The 20,090-nt window shown below is 41.1% G+C and overlaps 2 protein-coding genes across 6 annotated transcripts in view; one reads left to right on the top strand and one right to left on the bottom strand.

Moving 5' to 3' along the window:
* Positions 1-20,090, bottom strand: part of LOC127055619 (uncharacterized) — a 240,577-nt gene that overhangs the window by 64,411 nt on the left and 156,076 nt on the right. The gene's annotated exons all lie outside the window — the stretch shown is intronic.
* P4HA2 (prolyl 4-hydroxylase subunit alpha 2) overlaps positions 1-20,090 on the top strand; it is a 52,905-nt gene that overhangs the window by 11,705 nt on the left and 21,110 nt on the right. For 3 of the 4 annotated variants that reach the window (XM_050962695.1, XM_050962696.1, XM_050962698.1), the window contains exons 3-8: positions 1,081-1,180; positions 3,557-3,653; positions 6,179-6,330; positions 8,331-8,468; positions 11,793-12,032; positions 18,125-18,324. In XM_050962695.1, coding sequence (XP_050818652.1) covers positions 1,081-1,180; positions 3,557-3,653; positions 6,179-6,330; positions 8,331-8,468; positions 11,793-12,032; positions 18,125-18,324 — 927 coding nt within the window. The remainder of the gene's footprint in view (positions 1-1,080; positions 1,181-3,556; positions 3,654-6,178; positions 6,331-8,330; positions 8,469-11,792; positions 12,033-18,124; positions 18,325-20,090) is intronic. The other variant, XM_050962697.1, reaches the window with a different exon arrangement.

Raw genomic sequence — 20,090 nt, 5'->3', positions numbered from 1 at the left:
ACACTGAAATCAAAGGGAGTTTTGCCATTTACTTTAGTGGGAGAAATATCAGATCCTTAATCTCATGCAGAGGCGTTACACTGCATCACTGAAGTCTAAATAATTTGCTTTTGCTTTCATCAGAACTAAAATTAGCTTCAGGTGCATAAAAACAAAACATTCTGATTTTAAATACTTGACTAGTACTTTTTAAAATTTTTTTTAAATGATGCTTTTGCGATCTTGAGTCCCAGCACATTGGAATAGGGGTGAGAGCGTCACTTCTTCCCAGGATACCATTCTCCTTGAAATGCACCTCTCCAATTGCTAACCCCTCACCCTTTTAATCCTGTTCTTGTTTAAAAAAATAAAAACTTCCTCCAGGTCTGGAATCTGTGTGACACTTGATCTCATTTCCTTTCAGAGACAGGTACATCTCTTCTGTGTCCTGCCTTATCTCTGTCACTATATAGAGCAAACCAGGCCTTGCATGGGCAGTACACAATGGTGCTACTGTCGAGTTTCCAGCTGTGATCACGAGAGGGATGCCAGCTATCAACCTGTTGGCTGTATTTTTGAATAACAGAGCCTTTACATTTGAGGAAGGGATTTTTGAGAAATGGGAGCTGTGGGAAGTATATATAATATAATATATGGAGAAATACCTATCTCATAGAGCTGGAAGGGACCCTGAAAGGTCATCGAGTCCAGCCCCCTGCCTTCACTAGCAGGACCAAGTACTAATTTTGCCCCAGATCCCTAAGTGGCCCCCTCAAGTATTGAACTCACAACCCTGGGTTTAGCAGGCCAGTCCCTCCCCAAGAGATGTGCTGGCCGCCACTTCCCGCAGCTCCCATTGGCTGGGAATGGTGAACCGCGGCCATTGGGCGCTGCGGGCGGCTGTGCCTGCGGATGGTCAATGTAAATATGGTCTCATGGCCCACCAGCGGGTTACCCTGGCAGGCTGCAGGTTGCCCACCACTCACCTAGATCCTTTTTCTATTATAATTAGGGATTTTTTGACTCATCCTCATTAGGGTATCTGAGAATTATTTGTACACAGGGTATCGAGTTTTTTTTCCCTCTCCTAATATTCTGCAGATCCCAACCATGTTGAAGATGAAGTCCTGGATACTATCACTGCTCTTGACCTGCATTAGCTGCACATGGCACACGCAAGCTGAATTTTTCACTTCTATTGGTAAGGAAAGAGTCAGTACAAAATAACCTGATGTTGGAGCGAAGTGTATAAAATTCTCTAGTGTACACAAAGAAGGTTCTCTTTTGGTAAGCCTCACACTGTAATCCCATCAGACAGGGTTTACGTTAGAGAATGTTACACCATTGCAAGCCTAATGCAATAGTGTAGAGCAGGATTTGTGCCGGGGCCACTTACTCCCTTTAAGCCTCACCAGTAATGAGCAAACTGGTGCAGATTTCTCTCATACAGACAAGGCCTCAGTTTTGAATAAAACATACAAAGGGAAAAGATGACTCATTCTTTGCTGTTAATTGGCATTGCGTACCTGTTCTGGCTTGAGCATGGCGCTTAAACCTTACCTGAAGGTTTAATGCTAAATCACTGAGTAGCTAGGAAACCTTTTTAGTTACAAAAAAATATTTTTACATGTAAGAACTTCTTAGAATTTGGGAGCCTAATATGGTAGTTTTGAATACACCAAGAGTGATGACTTGTATCCTTTTCACACTACTTCACATGAAATTTAACAACATGTAACAAAGCTTCATGGTAAATTCACTAGCATTTCTTGCCAATATCATTATGACTGTTTCTCTTTCACCTCGGATACAGTGACTGGGCCTTCACATTGCCCAACTTAAATAGCTTGTTTTTGAAAAGTCCATTTATGGACAGATGAATATGAACCACAGGCAGGATTGATAATTGCTTCTAGTAAATCTGTATTACCTGCTTTGAACTGCACACAGATGAAAAGTTACAGAATGTATTTTACCTGTATGATTAAAGTGGAGTTCGTATACTATGGCTGAATTGTTTCTGCTTCCCTCTCTTCAGTGTGACCTGATTTAAAAAACAAACAAACAGTGTTCTGCAATGAGAATTAATTTAAGCTGTTTTGCAACAGATGTCAGTTACTGCACATGCTGGGTGCAAAAAGAGGGCAAAAATAAAATCGTGATTTTTGCCCCCCACCTCCCACTTTAAAACAAGTCTTTTCAAGTCCTCCTATAAATTGTACAGTAAATTAATCAGAACTGTCACATAGAATAGCTGGAAACTTTGAAAACAATCAGACTAGTGATTCCAGCCCAAGCTGCTTTAGTTTCTTCTGTTTAATAGCACTGTCTCAGTATACAGACCTCAGAACACTGTTGCTTATGCAGGTAGATTGTTCAAAAGCACCTCAGAGATTGAGAAGGACAAGGTCCTATTAACTTTCAGTGGGACTTATGCTTCTGTATCTATAATGCTATATTGTGAATAGTGCTCAATATTCAATTGTGATTTTAATGGCTTCAAAAAGATTTATGGCCACTTTAAATCACTGGAGTTACACTGGACAGGCATCATGCCTTGAGTAGACTTCTGCTTTATTTTGTAAAATTCCTCAGTCAGAAGAAAACCTATTGAGTCTCATACAAAACAGATTGTTCTAAGCTGCGTTTAAATGTCTGTGAGGAAAATAGGTAGAAACTTATTGTTTGGTAGTCTTTCTTTTTCTTGGCAGTTAAAGATAACTTTTGATATGCCGTTGTTGTGAATGACCTTCTTGTCTTACATTTCTCCATTTGCCAGTCTTGACCCAGGCTGAACAGAACTCATTTCTGGATTTTACCTAGGATTGCTACTTAATTATAATTCAGCCATAATTACTTGGTAATGCAGAAAAGAAATCTGCAGCTATGTTTGTCAGTCTAATCAAATCATCTGTGTGCGTGTTCAGCTGTGGTTGACAAAAAATCAAGGGCTTCTCATGTGTAAAACAAACTGAAGTAAGATTTGTATACTAGCAATCTCCATTAGGAGACTGTCTGCACATCGGTTAGACTGCGAGCGTCAGACTGTAAGTCTTTTATATTTGTTGTTTCCACAGTTACCATTTGCAAGCCCCAGACCAAGGAACTGCAATTCTAACTAGTGCATGTGGCACTGACTAATAAACTAGCGCTATGACCTAATCTGTGTCCACATGCAGAGCAGATGCCGTGGCAATTATTTTGACCTCTAACTATGTTGATTGTAGCTCTGATTATGTCAAATCTCTTTTGTCTGCACACAGGTGCAAGTAACTAATATTAAAATCATTCAAAGGCAATGAAGGGGTCACAGCAAAGTTCCTCCAGAAGACATTAAGGCTGACGTTTTCAAAGCCACTTAGAGGATTTGAACACCTGGTTTTAACAGGAATTCAGTGTCTCAGTCTCTAGGCTTTTCTCATTTTAGCTTCAAAGCAGTAAATTGCTTGAGCCTGAATATGTTGATTCTTCAAGCAGTTTTACTAGCTGTAGAGTATCTGGGATGTTTCCCCTCTGCCTGTGGGAAAGGGTAGTCCCTTGTTTTACTTGTGTAGTAAAATGTCTCCTTCCATTGTAGGTCAGATGACAGACCTGATTTATGCAGAGAAAGATCTGGTGCAGTCTTTAAAGGAATATATTCAAGCAGAAGAATCTAAACTCTCTAAGATTAAAAGGTAAGGGGAAGGATTGCATAACAAATCTGCACTTCTCCATATTTTATATGTTGAATTTACAATATCATCTTTTTTCCGTCTCTCTTTTGTTGGCCTGGATAATAGTGCCACTGCTTTCCCCAGTGCCTGACCAAGGCAGAGGGATAAATAAGTGCAAGCAGGCTGAGGCTTGTTCCAGCAAAAGCAAGGGTGAGAGGGACCTCTGTTGTCCTCTCAAATACTGGCAATGGCCAAGAGTGCATTTTCCATGAGTTGAGATGTCGGAACATTTCCTCTTGCAAGAAGACTTTGCCCTAGTTATCTATGCCCCTCTCAGCTGGACTGTGTCAACATGTTATGGATGAGCTACCCTCATAGACCACTCAGAAGCAGTAACCTTAAGGCAGAACATGGCAGGCTGCTTGTTTAGCAGACCCACAATGAGCACTTTGCACCCCATGTGTTCCATGCTGCACTGACCTTATATTTACTTCCAGTGCAGCTCAAGGTGGCTTCGGATCGATAAATTCTTATATATTCTGGGCCCTGGCTGCCCCAGAAGCCACTTGTCTCCTTGTACATAACAGCTGAGATGTCCCTGAAAGCAGATTGTATGAATTTGTTACTATTCATCTATTTAAAAAAGAAAAAAGTTAAGTTCACCCAGAGCATTGAGTGTTGGCATGTGTTTTGTGAATAGGGATTACAGCATCACAGATAGAGAAACAACACTCAGATAGTTCTGTAAAAGATTTAAATCCATTTTTTTCAGGGATAGATTTTAGAAGTGCTATTCACCTATAATTGGGGCCAGATTTTCTAAAGTGCTCAGAGCTTATTCTCAATGGGAACTTCTGGGCACTGAGAATTTATGAATATCTTGCCACTTCATTTAAGTGCTTCAGTAGCTATTGAGCTCTCTTGAAAATTCGGCCATTAGGGGAAAAGTAATCTACATCCCTTACATGTTTTGAAATCCAGTCAATATATTTTCCTTTAAACGGAGATGGTCAGGTCAGTTTAGATTTCAAATGTAGGTTTTTGTTACAACAAACTTTTGCATGAATGCAGCAGAAATGTCTTTTGTGTATGTTTTAAAATTTCAGCTGAAATTTAATTTCAATAGAAATAATTAATTAAAAAAATCCCCCACAGTGTTCGCAGCCTAAATGTTGCAGCATTCTACTAATATACGAGAACAAGAAACCAGAGCTCGTTAGATACTAATTATAGGCAAAAATGAAACTGCCATATTGTGATAAAATACAGGCCAGATTCTGCCACCTTTACTCACTTAAAGTGTTACTTTACTGTTCAATTGGTCTTACTGGTTTCACTGGGACTGTTTATGAAGTAAGAGTCTACTCAACATGATTAAGAGTATCAAAATTTGGCCCTCCTTTTGTACACCAAAAAACCCCGAACAATGTAAATAGTGAAAATTAAATTACTAAAATTGAAAGAATATGAAAAATCTAAAGAATGTTACTAGGAACCTGGGTAAAGTAATCTGCTTTGATGGGTACGTGGGTTTTAATCTGACAGGATCTCTTTAAAGTATCTCTGAAGAATTCGTAGTTTTGAATTCCATTTTGAGCTGGAACATTATAATACACGGAAAATACATGAGCAACTTGGGGATAATTGCATAAATTTGTACTAAATTATCTCTACTTTAGTTGGAACCATTATTACATTGGTGACCCACTGATTATGAAACTGCAAGCTTGCAAGTGAAAGCTTATGAACTATGCTCAAGGATCTTGCTTAGAGCAAAGCTCTTTTATTGTTCACTTGTTAGTTTTGCCTCAGTAGCGTGCTTAGGTGCCACTGCATATTGGAGAGAGAAATTTGAAGCTCTGGTGCATGCGCCATAGTTCAGCTAAGAGATCAGATAAAGAGAGGGATGAGGGCACGACTGTATCATTAGTAAAGTACCATATATTGGACTAAAAAAAGAGTTCATCTATGACACTCAAAAGAATATTAGGACTCATCACTATCATTTTTGAATTTGGCAACTTACTTCTGCATGAGCATATGATGAAACTATGTTCATTAACCTATTGTTAGAAGAAAAGAATCCTAATAACTTGAAGAATTAAGGGTCTGTCTTCCCATCGGTGTGCATGGATGACTCCCATAAGAGCCTGAACAGCTTTTGGAAAAGCAAACAGATTTTGTAGTGTTCGTGCAATGTAAATGAGAGTGACCTTTTAAGAATTACAGTGTAGTTCATCTTGCACTATGTATCTTTTTCAAAATTCAACATGATATACATTGTTGGCTGAGACAGTAATGCAAATAAGATTTGTGCCCAGTAGCCTTAAAGGTAGGAAATATTTATATTTTATTTTATATTTTAAAAAAATCAATTGTGCCATGATTCACCCTTACGGAGTTAAAAGTAAGTGGCTGGCTATATATAGCAAAGAAAGCTGGCTATATATAGCAAAAGGAGCAATTCCGTTTTAGATATGATGATAGTAGGGAAGACATGCATTCATAAAATGATCTCAGATTGAGACATGCTATTCTTTTTCCAGCTGGGCTGAAAAAATGGATGCACTGACTATGAAATCAGCTTCCGACCCAGAAGGTTATCTTGCACACCCAGTAAATGCATATAAATTGGTGAAGCGTTTAAACACTGATTGGCTGGAATTAGAGAATCTAGTTCTTCAGGACTCAACAAGTGGTAAGGTGTTAAAGGGAAGAAAATAGTTTCTGTAACTTGCTGCAAGTCTGCTTTCTCCTTCCCCTGCTCATATACTGGAAATCTGCAAACTTAATTGTTGTGAATACTGTTGCCTGAGTTGTGTGAAGCTTATAAACTAATAAATAACTTGTTTACTGCCTACCATTCACCACTCCCCAGCGACCATTAAACATTTTCCTTTGGTCAATACCCTGATCTGTCGCAGAAGCAGTGCCATTAGTTTGATTATGGCAGAAGCCCTTCATGCTGTTTTAGAAACATCAAACAGAAGGAAGAAGAATATGATATACTGAAAGGTCCAACTATTAGGACAATTTTTATTTAAAGTGTTTTTTGTCTTGAGACTTTGGCTTTATAAGAAAGGTCTTATCACACTCAGTCTTCCCAATCTGTTTTTATTCTTTTTTCCCTCCCCAGCAATAGTGCCTCTAGTCTTTGGCCTGTCTTGGCCTTTGGATCAGAAGATAGAAAGACTTAAGAATCAAACTCTGCTGCCCAGACTGGATCTCCAGGGGCTTCTGATCTGCTCCGACATAAACAGCTGGCAAACATTGTAGAATTAATGTCTATATATTCCTCTATTATTCAGGAGTTTATCCTTCTAAAAGGTTCCATAGCTAACCCTGCCACTTACTGCATTTTCTTCACAGAGAACCTGTCTTAATCTTGCGTCCTTAAACTTAAACATTTTTAATGTCAGTTTATTTTTATTGGACTTTCTGCAAGTGAAAGAAGAAAAGGAGGAAATATTTTTCTTTGAACCCCACTGCATGTTTTCTCTTTCCATTCTGCTTATGCTAAAATTTTAGATGCTTTGAAGTCTGTGTGTTCAGCCAAGAGTTTTATAGCTGTCCTGGAAGAAATAAAATTGTGAACTTTTCTAACGACTAGATCACTGATTCCACTGAGCACTTACCCCTGTCTTTAATTTTGCTCTTGAAGATTTCTCTGTAATATTTTGTAAAATCAATATTATTGTGATTGACATAATACTTAAAATGGACGTCAGAACTTTCATTTTCTTCCCTTATTATTATTTACAACCTTTCATTTAATTTTGGATAGCTCAATGCTAAAATTTATTTGCATAATGCACTTGAAGTTCTTCCTTTGTGCAACCTGTTCTGTTAATTACTGTGTTGAAAGAAGAAGAGAGAGACTGTTGAGAGTATCCCTTTTAAAATGAATGCACTGTGGCTCTGCTCTTACACCTTGTGTGATGTTGGTCCAGCCCTCTCTGTTTCATTTTTTGCTATTAAGAAGACCCCAGATGAACACTTAACTTGACCTAAGTTTCTTTAATTTCTGACATTTTCACTCTTTGTTAGAGATGGGTTGAAGCAGTTTGAAAATACATAATCAAGCCTGAAGCTCAGCCCACGTACCAAACTAAAGTGAGATAAGTACATAGTCTCTCCCCAAACACCCCCTTTGAAATGTCATCAATGGAATCTGGGAAGGTCTGGGAGCCTCTCTTCGGTCATCTGAGGTCTTCGCATCTCACAGAACTCCTATGGATTAGCAGATGCTTGAAGTTCACAAAGTTTGGAGGCCTGCAAAAGTTCAGCCGATAATGTTAAGATCCTGCGTCTGCCTTGGTGGAATGTTGCCAAAGGAGACATGAGGGAGCATATTGTGGGAGCGGGAGGGGTATTAGGAAAAGGCATTAAGGGATAATGAAAATTATTAGGTTGAGGCTATAATATCCATCACCCTACTTTGTTAATGGCACATCACATGAGAACTGAGCATCTTCTGTTAATGCCTCTGATTTGCGCTCATAAGCTTTGCCTTTAAGCCAAGATATGCATATAACTGAAGAGTCTGACAAGAGAGCTGTTTGTTTAAATCTCCACTGTTTGATTCTCATTGAGGATGTGTTGCAAAACAAAACACATGTTCCCGATCCTGGGCCAGTCTGGTATTGATTATATGCATCTGAGTTGTGGAGTTAACTGTTTTCTTCTTTTAACGGAAAGGTTTTATCGCGAACCTCACAGTTCAACGCCAGTTCTTCCCAACTGAGGAAGATGAGACAGGCGCTGCTAAGGCTCTGATGCGTCTACAGGACACATACAGACTGGACCCTGAGACCATGTCTAAGGGAAAACTACCAGGTAATGGTACAGCAGCCACCTCTGCTTGAAGATTCAGCTTGTATTAAAGAAGTGATTTTTATTGACATGTTCATGATGGCAGCGTTTCAGGAGACTGGGCAAAAATGTCAAAAGCAGCTGAGAAGTCCCTTTTCAAAAGTCACTTAGAAGCACTTGCAAACCTGAATCTTTTTGAAAGTCAGTGGGATTTAGGCTCTTAAGTATTTACTGTTCTTGAAAATTTTCCTCATTAGCTTGTCCCCTATTCAGAAAAGGATGGATAGAGTTATGAAACCTTGTGTTGTATTTCTCTCCAATGGAATAAAATTCTGCACCAGTTAGTACATTCTGAACAAACTAAACAAATAATAAAGTGGTTTAAATGCAGTTTTCATTGAGCAGCTCATCAGCAGACATTACAGGAATCCCTCCAGAAAAAGGTTACCAGTCTCATATCTCTCCTTTTTATAGTTATTATTATCAGTCAGTCATCGAGTGTCAGGCTCTGAGAATAAAATGAAAACTTTAGGAATCAGGGCTTCTTACTGCTTTTCCACTTTTAAAAGATCTTTAGTTATTAATTCTAACCTTTTTCAGTTGTGCTCAGCATTGGCCTAACTCTGCTCTGCTGTGAGTTTTGCTGTTGACTGCAGTGGGAGCACAGTCTGGCCAATTCTGAGCACTAGTGATAATCCCTCCTTTCATCTAATATAATTTCTATAGTAACACATCAGATAGTTAGCATAGCGTTTTAAGGTATGTCTTCTTCTGACAATTTCAGAAGTCCCCAGTTTAAATTTTTTGGGGGCCCTGGAGACAGAAGTTCAGATTATACACACAAGCTTAGAAGAGCAGTGGAAAGTGTCATGCATTGTGTACTACAGGTTGCAAGTTGAAATTGGGTCTAATCCAGTGCAGATCTTAATCTGTAGCTGGCCTTAACATCTGTGAACACAGACACATGCATTGAAATGACAAGTTTGTGAGTAATGGCGTATACTGGCCCTTTAAAACCGGGGTACCCCATTCCAGGAATTCTGGAGCAAACAAGGGCCTGGAAATGAAAGAGGGCAGGTGTTGGGAGACAGGAAGTGGCCCTGAGAAGGGGTAGTTAGTATCTGGGGAAAAACTAGGTTACTCTTTCTTTATAGGCCCGGGACCGGGAGCCTTGTGGTATATGGTGAGGGTAGGCTCCCCCTAGGTCCACTCAATCAGTCAATCACCAAACCAACCCTGACACCCTGGGCAGAAACAAAAGGGTCCCTGTTCTCACTGGGAAGAAATAGAGACAGTCTGTTTGCCAGTGCATTGTCGAGCCCCAGGAGGCCAAGGGATGACCCAGCATCTCCTTTCCAGGCAGTGCAATGGGAATGGAACCCCACCACCCAGGAGACACCGGGCGGAAGGACTTTGGCTGTCAAGGTTCTTTTGGTTTGAGTGCTCTATTTTTTTAAAGACTTTTATGGTCAGCCCTGCTGAAGCTGGACCAGTGGAACTTAAAGGGCTTGCTGAGAGAGAAAGGGAGAGGGCCTTTAAGGCCATCACCCAGTTCAAAAAGGAGGTTTCCCAAATGTCTGAGTACTTGCTTCTTCATACATCCAGCTGCTAAATCAAACTAAGAGCAGCTACAATTATCCTGTATAATTTCCTAATATTACCTTTCCTTGTAATCAGCTACTGCCATAAAGATGTTATCTACTTGGCAGTGGGAGGCGATGACACTCTCACAATTAAGATAAGGTCCATACTGTGAAGATGATTGAGAAATCCTGGTGGAAGGTCATGACTTTTGTTTCCATGAAAGCCTCAGGCTGCCATCCAGTCATATCCATAACATTTTGCAAAGAAATTGTTTTCACTAAGCCTAGGAGTGCAAGTGTAGCCACTGTCTCTAGTTTCTGTATGCATTCCCAGAGCAGGCATCTCCACCAAAGCCAAGTAATTTTTTCCAGCTGATTTTGAGAGCATAGTATATTACAGCAGTAGCATAAATATGCCTTCTTGTGCCGACTACACATATGTGGGGCTGAGAATGTGAGCGACACTTATCGTGGTGTCAGATTTGCGTATACGTAGGTCACGCAAGATGGCTTGTGTGTTATGTCTTTTAACTAATGTCTTCAGTGACTAGTAGAAATAGATTTTTGCAGGCACAAGCTTTTGCTTTACTAAAAGAAAATGCTAATTATGGTAATTGTAGCCTCATCCTGTCATAATTATTATTGTAGTAGCTAAGGACCAGAAACGGGTTAGGTTCTCATTGAAATTGTAGTTGCTGTACAAGCAAATACACAGAGATAGCCCTTGCCCCAGAGGGCTCACAACGAGATGAAGGATGGCTTGGTGTGCAGGATGTTAGGCTGGGACTTGGGAGACCTGGGTTAAATTCCCTTGTGTGCTACGGACTTGCTGTGTGACAATGAGCAGGGTGTTTAAAAACCCATGACAGCCAGTCTCAGAGCCCAGGTCTGTAGGCTTGTCCTGTGGCACTAAAAACAAACGTGTAGACATTGCAGCTGGGGCTGGAGCGCAGGCCCTAAAGCCCACCCCTCATCCTGGGGTTCAGAGCCCAAGCTCCAGCCCAGGCCCAAACATCTACACAGCTGTTTTTAGTGCTGTAGCACCAGCCCAAGTCTCTCAGCTCTGAGCCTCACTGCTGCTTGCTGTGTAGTCGTACCCTTGGGCCGTGTCTACACTACGATGGGGATGGGGAGGATCGATCTAAGTTAAGCAACTTCAGCTACGTACTTAGATCTACTTACCGTGGGGTCCACACTACGCAGTGTCACCTGGAGACACTCTCCCATCGACTCCCCTTTCGCTTCTTGTTCAGGTGGAGTACAGGAGTCGATGGGAGAGCGAACGGCGGTTGATTTAGCGGATCTTCACCCACTAAATCGACTGCTGATGCTATGTTGAACCCCCGGTAAGTGTAGACAAGCCCATAGTCTCTCTGTGCTGCGGTTCCCCATCTGTGAAATGGGAATAATAGCACTTCCCTACCTTACAGGGGTGTGGTGAGGAGAAACATACGAATGATTATGAAGTGCTCAGATATGCTATTTGGGAGTCAGGTAAGTATCATAGATGGAATGTAGGCTGGAGCTCACAATCCCATTGACTTCCACAGGAAATAATCGCATGGAGCTATGTCAGTATACAGCTTTTAACTCTTTAAGGTAAATGGATTTTGGTCAGTGGTAGAGGATCTGAAATCTTGGCAGAGTGTCCCCTTTTAAAAACCTTTTCAAACGAGATCAGTATTTACAAATATCTCACAGCCAAAAATATTTTCACTCAGGATTTGCAAAGAGCACTTATAGTTTCTTTTATTGATAAATTTAGGGACAAAATACAGATCTTCTTTAACAGTGGACGACTGCTTTGGCATGGGGAAGACTGCTTACAATGAAGGAGATTACTATCATACGGTGCTGTGGATGCAGCAGGCATTGAAGCAGCATGATGAAGGGGAAGATGCAACCATCACCAAAGTGGAGATCCTGGACTATCTCAGCTATGCTGTCTTCCAGCTCAGTGACTTACACAGAGCCGTGGAACTCACCAGGCGCCTGATTTCTCTCGGTGAGAAGTATAAATGATTCATTTTTCTAAAGCCAGGGAGGAATGGGCTGTACTGTAGGTAGCAGTGCCAAGAACACCCATGCTTCAGTCAGCAAAATAAGATTTACGGAGAAATGTCCTACCCTGTGACACACAATAACATTAATATTGGGCACTACAGCCTGTTTATATAGAAAGCCCTCTTCAGTTCACGCAAAGCTGATCCCAAGAGCAAACTCATGTCTGACATGGTGCAGCATCAGTCGTGTGTACTGTCTGTCATGGAAAGAGGCATTTTGTTCTTAGTGGCAGAAGTTTTATTGTCTGAGGCCTTTCTCTCCATATTGAACTGACTCTCTCAGGATGCTGTTTTTTCTACTAAATCCTACCAACTTCTCTCTTCATTACTGGGCTTCATATCTTTTAATGCTTCTTTATGCCAAAAGAAAATACTTTTGCCCACAGGTTATTAAGGGACGGGATTTTTCAAATTCTTAAATTAACTTGGTGTAATTAGGCTTTTAAAAAACACTGTCTTTAGCTCATAGCAGATCAACTTTCATTTCTTCCTTAGTAAGAGAGTGAGCTACAGGTTAAGTCATATGGGAAGGAATGATTGTACCTGGTTGTATGACCTAGCCAATCTGAAATGCAAGGTATGTATTCTTCTCCAGGTCATGCCCTTATCAGCTGTGTTATGTGGCTATACACCTGTAACCAGTTGCTGTCTTTTATCCCAATGTTGGCTGCACCCCAATAGGGGGTAAAGTGATCTTTACCTACACCCCGCACTCCCATCCCCAGTTTAACTTTGGAAAGATCTTGAGAATCAAAATCCCCATATAAATGTGAATGTATATTACTGTTAAATACAGTCTTCTGTGCCAGGGCCTGGGCAGTGTCTGCAAAGTACAAATAAATCATCCTTATCACCATCATACAATGGGACAGATTTAGCAGTGGCTGCTCAGAGAGGCTCAGTGGTGTTATCAGTATAAGGAGGTTTGGCCAATACTTGCCTGCACTCTTGATGCTATCCAGTGTGGTTAAATAAGAGAGCCTTGCAAATCTGTGCATATCTGCAGATGCAGATCCAAATTTTATATCTAGAGCCCTGCAAATTTTGGATATCCGCTTGATATCCACAAATATCTGCAACCATGGATATCCACCTCTGCAGCCCATGTTTTTATCTGAGCGAAACTCTATAAATAAGTGCTCCCAGGAAAGCTCAGAATTATTTACATTATAGAATAAAAACTGGGCAGAGGAGGAATTGTTCTTCATGTCTGTCTCAAAACTGCCTTAAGCTATTAATGAGGACCAGGGAATTATTTCTTTCTTGGTTCAGGCAGTTAAAATCTATTGATGATGCCTGTAGACACATCAACATTGATTTAACCTAAATCCTCACGAGATGGAAGAGATCTAATGCTGTTAGTATTGCAAGATCACTCCTTTAATAAACCTACTACATGGCACAATCCTGAAATTTTTGCTAGAGATTGGCACTTACCAAAACCCCGTTGCTGACCATCCGCAAACTTTTGGAGATATTCTTGTCCAGATTTGAACTTTGCAGCTCTGATCCATCTTTAACCTTCACTCAAGGCAAGATTGTGCCTTGCACATGGAGCATGGGAGGGGCGGGAGAAGGGGGCTATGCGGTAACTGGACTAACTCAGCCAGACCTCCTCCTCGTACCTTCAGCATGCGCCCACCTCAGAGGGAACTCTGCTGTCTGTACAGAGGATGCTGCGTATTGCCAACTTGACCTGGCTGGAGCAAAGTGGGAGTGAAGCTCAGGGCTCGGACCTTACCCCAGACATTCCCACTCTCTTTGAAAATTGCGGTGCCTGTGTGGGTGCTGGTGGGGACTGTGTTCTCCAACAGGATAACAGCCAGTTCTCACCGTTCCTTCTTTCAGTGGCTGTGCGCAAGGATTCATGTCAGGATAGGGGACAATTAGTCTATTTCAACTCTCACCTCTAGAAGAACATGTTAAGGAATATGTAAGCAAAAGTCACTTTGTAGGAATCACTTTTAGATGGCTTAATACTTTGCAGTACCTTCATAATCTCAGTCTCAAATTGAAATGAGAAAAAGAATTTAGCCTTACCATTTCAACAGAAACCTAGGAGGATATCTGGCTTAATGTGAAAGATACTTCAGGTTCTTCTTCCTTGTGATTCGGGAAAGAAAGTTACTAGAGCCTCCCCTGAGATAGTGCTTGGGGTGTGCTACAGACCGCCGGGATCTGATTTGGATATGGATAGAGACCTCTTTAATGTTTTTAAGGAAGTAAACACTAATGGGAAATGTGTGATCATGGGAGACTTCAACTTCCCAGATATAGACTGGAGTACAAGTGCTAGCAAGAATAGTAGGGCTCAGATTTTTCTGGATGTGATAGCTGATGGATTTCTTCACCAAGTAGTTGAAGAACCGACAAGAGGGGATGCCATTTTAGATTTGGTTTTAGTGAGCAGTGAGGACCTCATAGAAGAAATGGTTGTAGGGGACAACCTTGGTTCGAGTGATCATGAGCTAATTCAGTTCAAACTAGATGGAAGGATAAACAAAAATAGATCTGGAACTAGGGTTTTTTATTTCAAAAGGGCTAACTTTAAAGAATTAAGGAAATTAGTTAGGGAAGTGGATTGGACTGAAGAACTTGTGGATCTAAATGCGGAAGAGGCCTGGAATTACTTTAAGTCGCAGCTGCAGAAACTATCGGAAGCCTGCATCCCAAGAAAGGGGAAAAAAACCATAGGCAGGAGTTGTAGACCAAGCTGGATGAGCAAGCATCTCAGAGAGGTGATTAAGAAAAAGCAGAAAGCCTACAAGGAGCAGAAGAAGGGTGGGATTAGCAAGGAAAGCTATCTTAGTGAGGTCAGAACATGTAGGGATAAAGTGAGAAAGGCTAAAAGCCAAGTAGAGTTGAACCTTGCAAAGGGAATTAAAACCAATAGTAAAAGGTTCTATAGCCATATAAATAAGAAGAAAACAAAGAAAGAAGAAGTGGGACCGCTACACACTGAGGATGGAAAGGCGGTTAAGGATAACCTAAGCATGGCCCAATATCTAAATAAGTACTTTGCCTCAGTCTTTAATAAGGCTAATGGGGAGCTTAGGGGTAATGGAAGGATGACAAACAGGAATGAGGATATGAAGGTGGATATTACCACATCTGAGGTAGAAGCCATACTTGAACAGCTTAATGGGACAAAATCGGAGGGCCCAGACAATCTTCATCCGAGAATATTAAAGGAACTGGCGCATGAAATTGCAAGCCCGTTAGCGAGAATTTTTAATGAATCAGTAAACTCAGGGGTTGTACCATACGACTGGAGAATTGCTAACGTAGTTCCTATCTTTAAGAAAGGGAGAAAGAGTGATCCGAGTAACTATAGGCCTGTTAGTTTGACATCTGTAGTATGTAAGGTCTTGGAAAAAATTTTGAAGGAGAAAGTAGTTAAGGACATTGAGGTCAATGGTAATTGGGACAAAGTACAACATGGTTTTACTAAAAGTAGATCATGCCAAACCAACCTGATCTCCTTCTTTCAGAAGGTGACAGACTATTTAGACAACGGAAATGCGGTAGACCTAATTTACCTCGATTTCAGTAAGGCATTTGACACGGTTCCACATGCAGAATTATTAGTCAAACTGGAAAAGATGGGGATCAATATGAGAATTGAAAGATGGATAAGGAACTGGTTAAAGGGGAGACTACAATGGGTTGTACTGAAGGGTGAACTGTCAGGCTGGAAGGAGGTTACTAGTGGAGTTCCTCAAGGATCGGTTCTGGGACCAATCTTATTTAACCTTTTTATTACTGACCTTGGCACAAAAAGCGGGAATGTGCTAATAAAGTTCGCGGATGACAGAAAGCTGGGGGGTATTGCTAAACACGGAGAAGGACCGGAATATCATACAGGAAGATCTGGACGACCTTGTAAACTGGAGCAATAGTAATAGGATGAAATTTAATAGTGAAAAGTGCAAGGTCATGCACTTAGGGATTAATAATAAGAATTTTAGATATAGATTGGGGACACATCGGTTGGAAGCAACTGAGGAGGAGAAGGACCTTGGGGTATTGGTAGATCACAGGATGACTATGAGCCGCCAATGTGATATGGCTGTGAAAAAAGCTAATGTGGTTTTAGGATGCATCAGATGAGGTATTTCCAGCAAAGATTAGGAGGTGTTAGTACCGTTATATAAGGCACTGGTGAGACCCCACCTGGAATACTGTGTGCAGTTCTGGTCTCCCATGTTTAAGAAGGATGAATTCAAACTGGAACAGGTTCAGAGACGGGCTACTAGGATGATCCGAGGAATGGAAAACCTGTCATATGAAAGGAGACTCAAAGAGCTTGGCTTGTTTAGTCTAGCCAAAAGAAGGCTGAGGGGGGATATGCTTGCTCTTTATAAATATATTAGAGGGATTAATATTAGGGAGGGAAAGGAATTATTTAAGCTTAGTACCAATGTAGATACAAGAATGAATGGGTATAAACTGGACACTAGGAAGTTTAGACTTGAAATTAGACTAAGGTTTCTAACCATTAGAGGAGTGAAGTTCTGGAACAGCCTTCCAAGCGGAGTAGTGGGGGCAAAAGACATATCTGGCTTTAAGATTAAGCTTGATAAGTTTATGGAAGGGATGGTATGATGGGAGAGCCTAATTTTGCAATTGATCTTTGATTATCTCCAGATAAGTATGCCCAGTGGTTGGTGATGGGATGTTGGATGGGATGAGATCTGAGTTACTGCAGAGAATTCTTTCCTGAGTGCTGGCTGGTGAGTCTTGCCCACATCCTCAGGGTTTAGCTGATCACCATATTTGGGGTCGGGAAGGAATTTTCCTCCAGGGCAGATTGGCAGAGGCCCTGGAGGTTTTTCGCCTTCCCCTGCAGCGTGGGGCATGGGTCACTTGCTGGTGGATTCTCTGCAGCTTGAGGTCTTCAAACTACAATTTGAAGACTTCAGTAACTGAGGCATAGGTTAGGGGTTTGTTATAGAACTGGATCGGTAGGGTTCTGTGGCCTGCTTTGTGCAGGGGGTCGGACTAGATGATCACATTGGTCCCTTCTGACCCTAGAATCTATGAATCTATGAAACTGAACTCCAGAACGTTAGTTTAAAGCTGGATTGCAATGTACAGCACACATTGGAGATTCAAACAGCCACATGCCAACCTTTCATATATCCTATACCTGTCAAACAATGCATGTGGTCTGGAACACCATGTTCAGTGCTCTCTCAAAAACTTTAATGTCACTATCTTTCCTTCTCCAAGCTTGTGTATTTTAGGGGTGCTGGATGAGTTGGTATTACCAGTTAACATTAAGAAATGGATTGCAGTAACTATTCTAATGGGCAAAAGAGTTATTTTAAGAAAATGGTAAACTGCAATTCCTCCCTCATACACAGACTGGCTTAGTGAGCTCTCTACTACTGCAGTAATGGAAAAAATGAGTCTGTTTAATAGAAATGGTTGGAAAAAAAATATGAGCTGGCCTCGTCACATATGAAACTTTTGCATCCTTCTGCAGTTTAGTTGATTTTAGTCCCTGATATTTATAGGTCATATTCTCACTTATTTATCTATTTAGTTACTTTAATAATTGATGCCTTGAATGACTTCTTATGGGTTCAGGGTTTTAGTGGGGGGGGTGGTTCTTCAGGTTCTGCAAGTAATGAATGATGGATTCTTTTATTTATATGCTACTTCCATGTTGTGCGTATACTTATATATATTTTGGTTTTGTTGTGTTTATATTTTATATAAAAACATACAAATAAAATTAAAAGGATTACAGCCATCTCTGCAGGAGGATAAAAAAGGTGAAGAAACACCTAGAGCTCTCCCTCCGATTTATGCAGCCAATCTGGCTTTCAGTTCTCATGGATTTCAGAGATGGGAGCCCACTGTGTATGTTTGCGCCTCTATTCTAAAGCAATCTATATCTGGGGGAGGCTGGCACAGGCAAGATTGCTGGTGCAGTGTTGATGGGCTCAAGGCTTTCTCTGACTAGGTTACTGAGTTAGGATGAATGAATTCCATTATTTTTTTTTCTTTTCATTCTCTCCCAATCAAGATTCTGCTCACGAGAGGGCAGGCAACAACCTGCGATATTTTGAGAAGTTGCTGGAGAAAGAGAGAGTGGCAAAGCTACTAAATAAGACGTCAGCTGTAACAGAATCGGCAGTACAAGGTGGGGTTTATGAGAGACCTGCTGACTACCTGCCAGAGCGTGATACCTATGAGGCTCTCTGCAGAGGCGAAGGTGTGAAAATGGTGAGAGAACTACAACATGCTGACTTGGGATGTTCTTCCTACAGTACATGTTACTGTATAGACTGCCAAGGGCTATATCCTGGTAGTTCCTATGGCTTATAGTAAAGTTTGCAGTTTGATTTGTAGTGTTCCTTTCCGAAGCTACTTTCCAGAACACATGCTCCCTGCCAGATGCCACTGCCCCAGCAAGTATGTAACTGTGCCATCAGCAAGGGATCTGTTTTCAAAAGTTATCCCTTTCTATTCAGGAATATTCTGGGGGAAAATTAATAAAGGAATAGAAAATGTCTGCCTGTGAGGGGAAACAAAGACTGTGAATGGCTTGCCAATTACAAAACCAGTTTCTCCTCCCTTGGTTTTCACACCTCAACTGCTAGAACAGGGCCTCATCCTCCCTGATCGAACCTACTTCATTATGTCTAGCTTGCCTGCATATATATACCTGCTCCTGGAAATTTCCAGTACATGCATCTGACGAAGTGGGTATTCACCCACGAAAGCTCATGCTCCAAAACGTCTTGTTAATCTATAAGGTGCCACAGGATTCTTTGCTGCTTTTATAGATCCAGACTAACACGGCTACCCCTCTGATATTTGAGGGGAAAGATGCAGTAGGTAAATTGAATCAGCCACAGTGGTTGTGGTAGAATTTAGGTGACTCACTGGAATCTCTTTACCATGATATTATTGGAGTTTCTCTAACTCTGCATTGAGGATTCAGAATAGTGGGAACTCTCTGATTATCCCTAAGTAGTATCTGCTGGTGAATGTTGACCTCTTAATGGTGGCCTCTGTATAGAAACAGAATCTATTAACTTTCTAGCTATTCCATCTCATGTTGGCCCCAGAGTAAATGGAAGTCATTGTTCTTTTTTAAATTATTATTTAAGCAATCTGCATAGTATCAGTTTTTTAAAAATTCTCCTCTTTCCCTATCCCCATCATTCTCCTATAGACTAGCCCAGATGTTTACTGTTCTCTGCCGGTAGATGGTGAAAGGAACATAGTTTTGATAACTCTGCTTCTGCTGTACATAGGAAGCCTGTAGGCTGTGGTTTCTTGTCCCCCTTAAGTAGCAACAGCCCTCTCTGACTGAGCTGGGTTTCTGTAGGTATAAGTCGGCTCACTGGTGCAGGGCTTAGGTTCTTCCTAATGCGGAATCATTTAGATATTGCACTTGGAAGAGTTGAGAGCATGTTTCTTAATTAAGTCCACACTGGAACTTCCAGCTGTTTAACAACTAAGTGTTCGGAAGTCATAATATAAACCTACATAGAAAAAAGTGCTCTCCGCTGCTCATTCATGGAGTGTTGCAGATGATTGTCCTTCCAGTGTGTCCGGTCAACCATTCTGAACACTCATTGTAGCTGGGTGTGCTAGAAGCTTTTTTCTATCAAGGATCTATCACGCTTTTACTACTGTTGAAATCAGTTGTCTCTATGGGGCAACCATTTTAATCACCATTATAGAGGGCAGAAGGGGAGCAGTCTCTGATCCCTTTCTTCAAACGTGGCTGTAATTCCTAGATTAGACACTGCTTTGGGGTCTTCTGGGCTTTGCTTTTCTTTAGAAAGAACAGGAGTACTTGTGGCACTTTAGAGACTAACAAATTCATTTGAGCCTAAGCTTTCGTGGACTTTTGATGATGTGCTGGAGAGGTTAATAACAGAACGCCACTAGCTGTCACCTTCAGCCCTCAACTAAAACCTCTCCAGCACATCATCAAAGTTCTACAACCTATCCTGAAAGATGATCCCTCACTCTCA

The sequence above is a fragment of the Gopherus flavomarginatus genome, chromosome 7, assembly GCF_025201925.1.
Source record: "Gopherus flavomarginatus isolate rGopFla2 chromosome 7, rGopFla2.mat.asm, whole genome shotgun sequence".
NCBI classification, from domain to species: Eukaryota; Metazoa; Chordata; order Testudines; family Testudinidae; genus Gopherus; species Gopherus flavomarginatus.
Note: the sequence above shows the minus strand (reverse complement) of the source record. Positions and strands in the feature narration are given on the sequence as shown.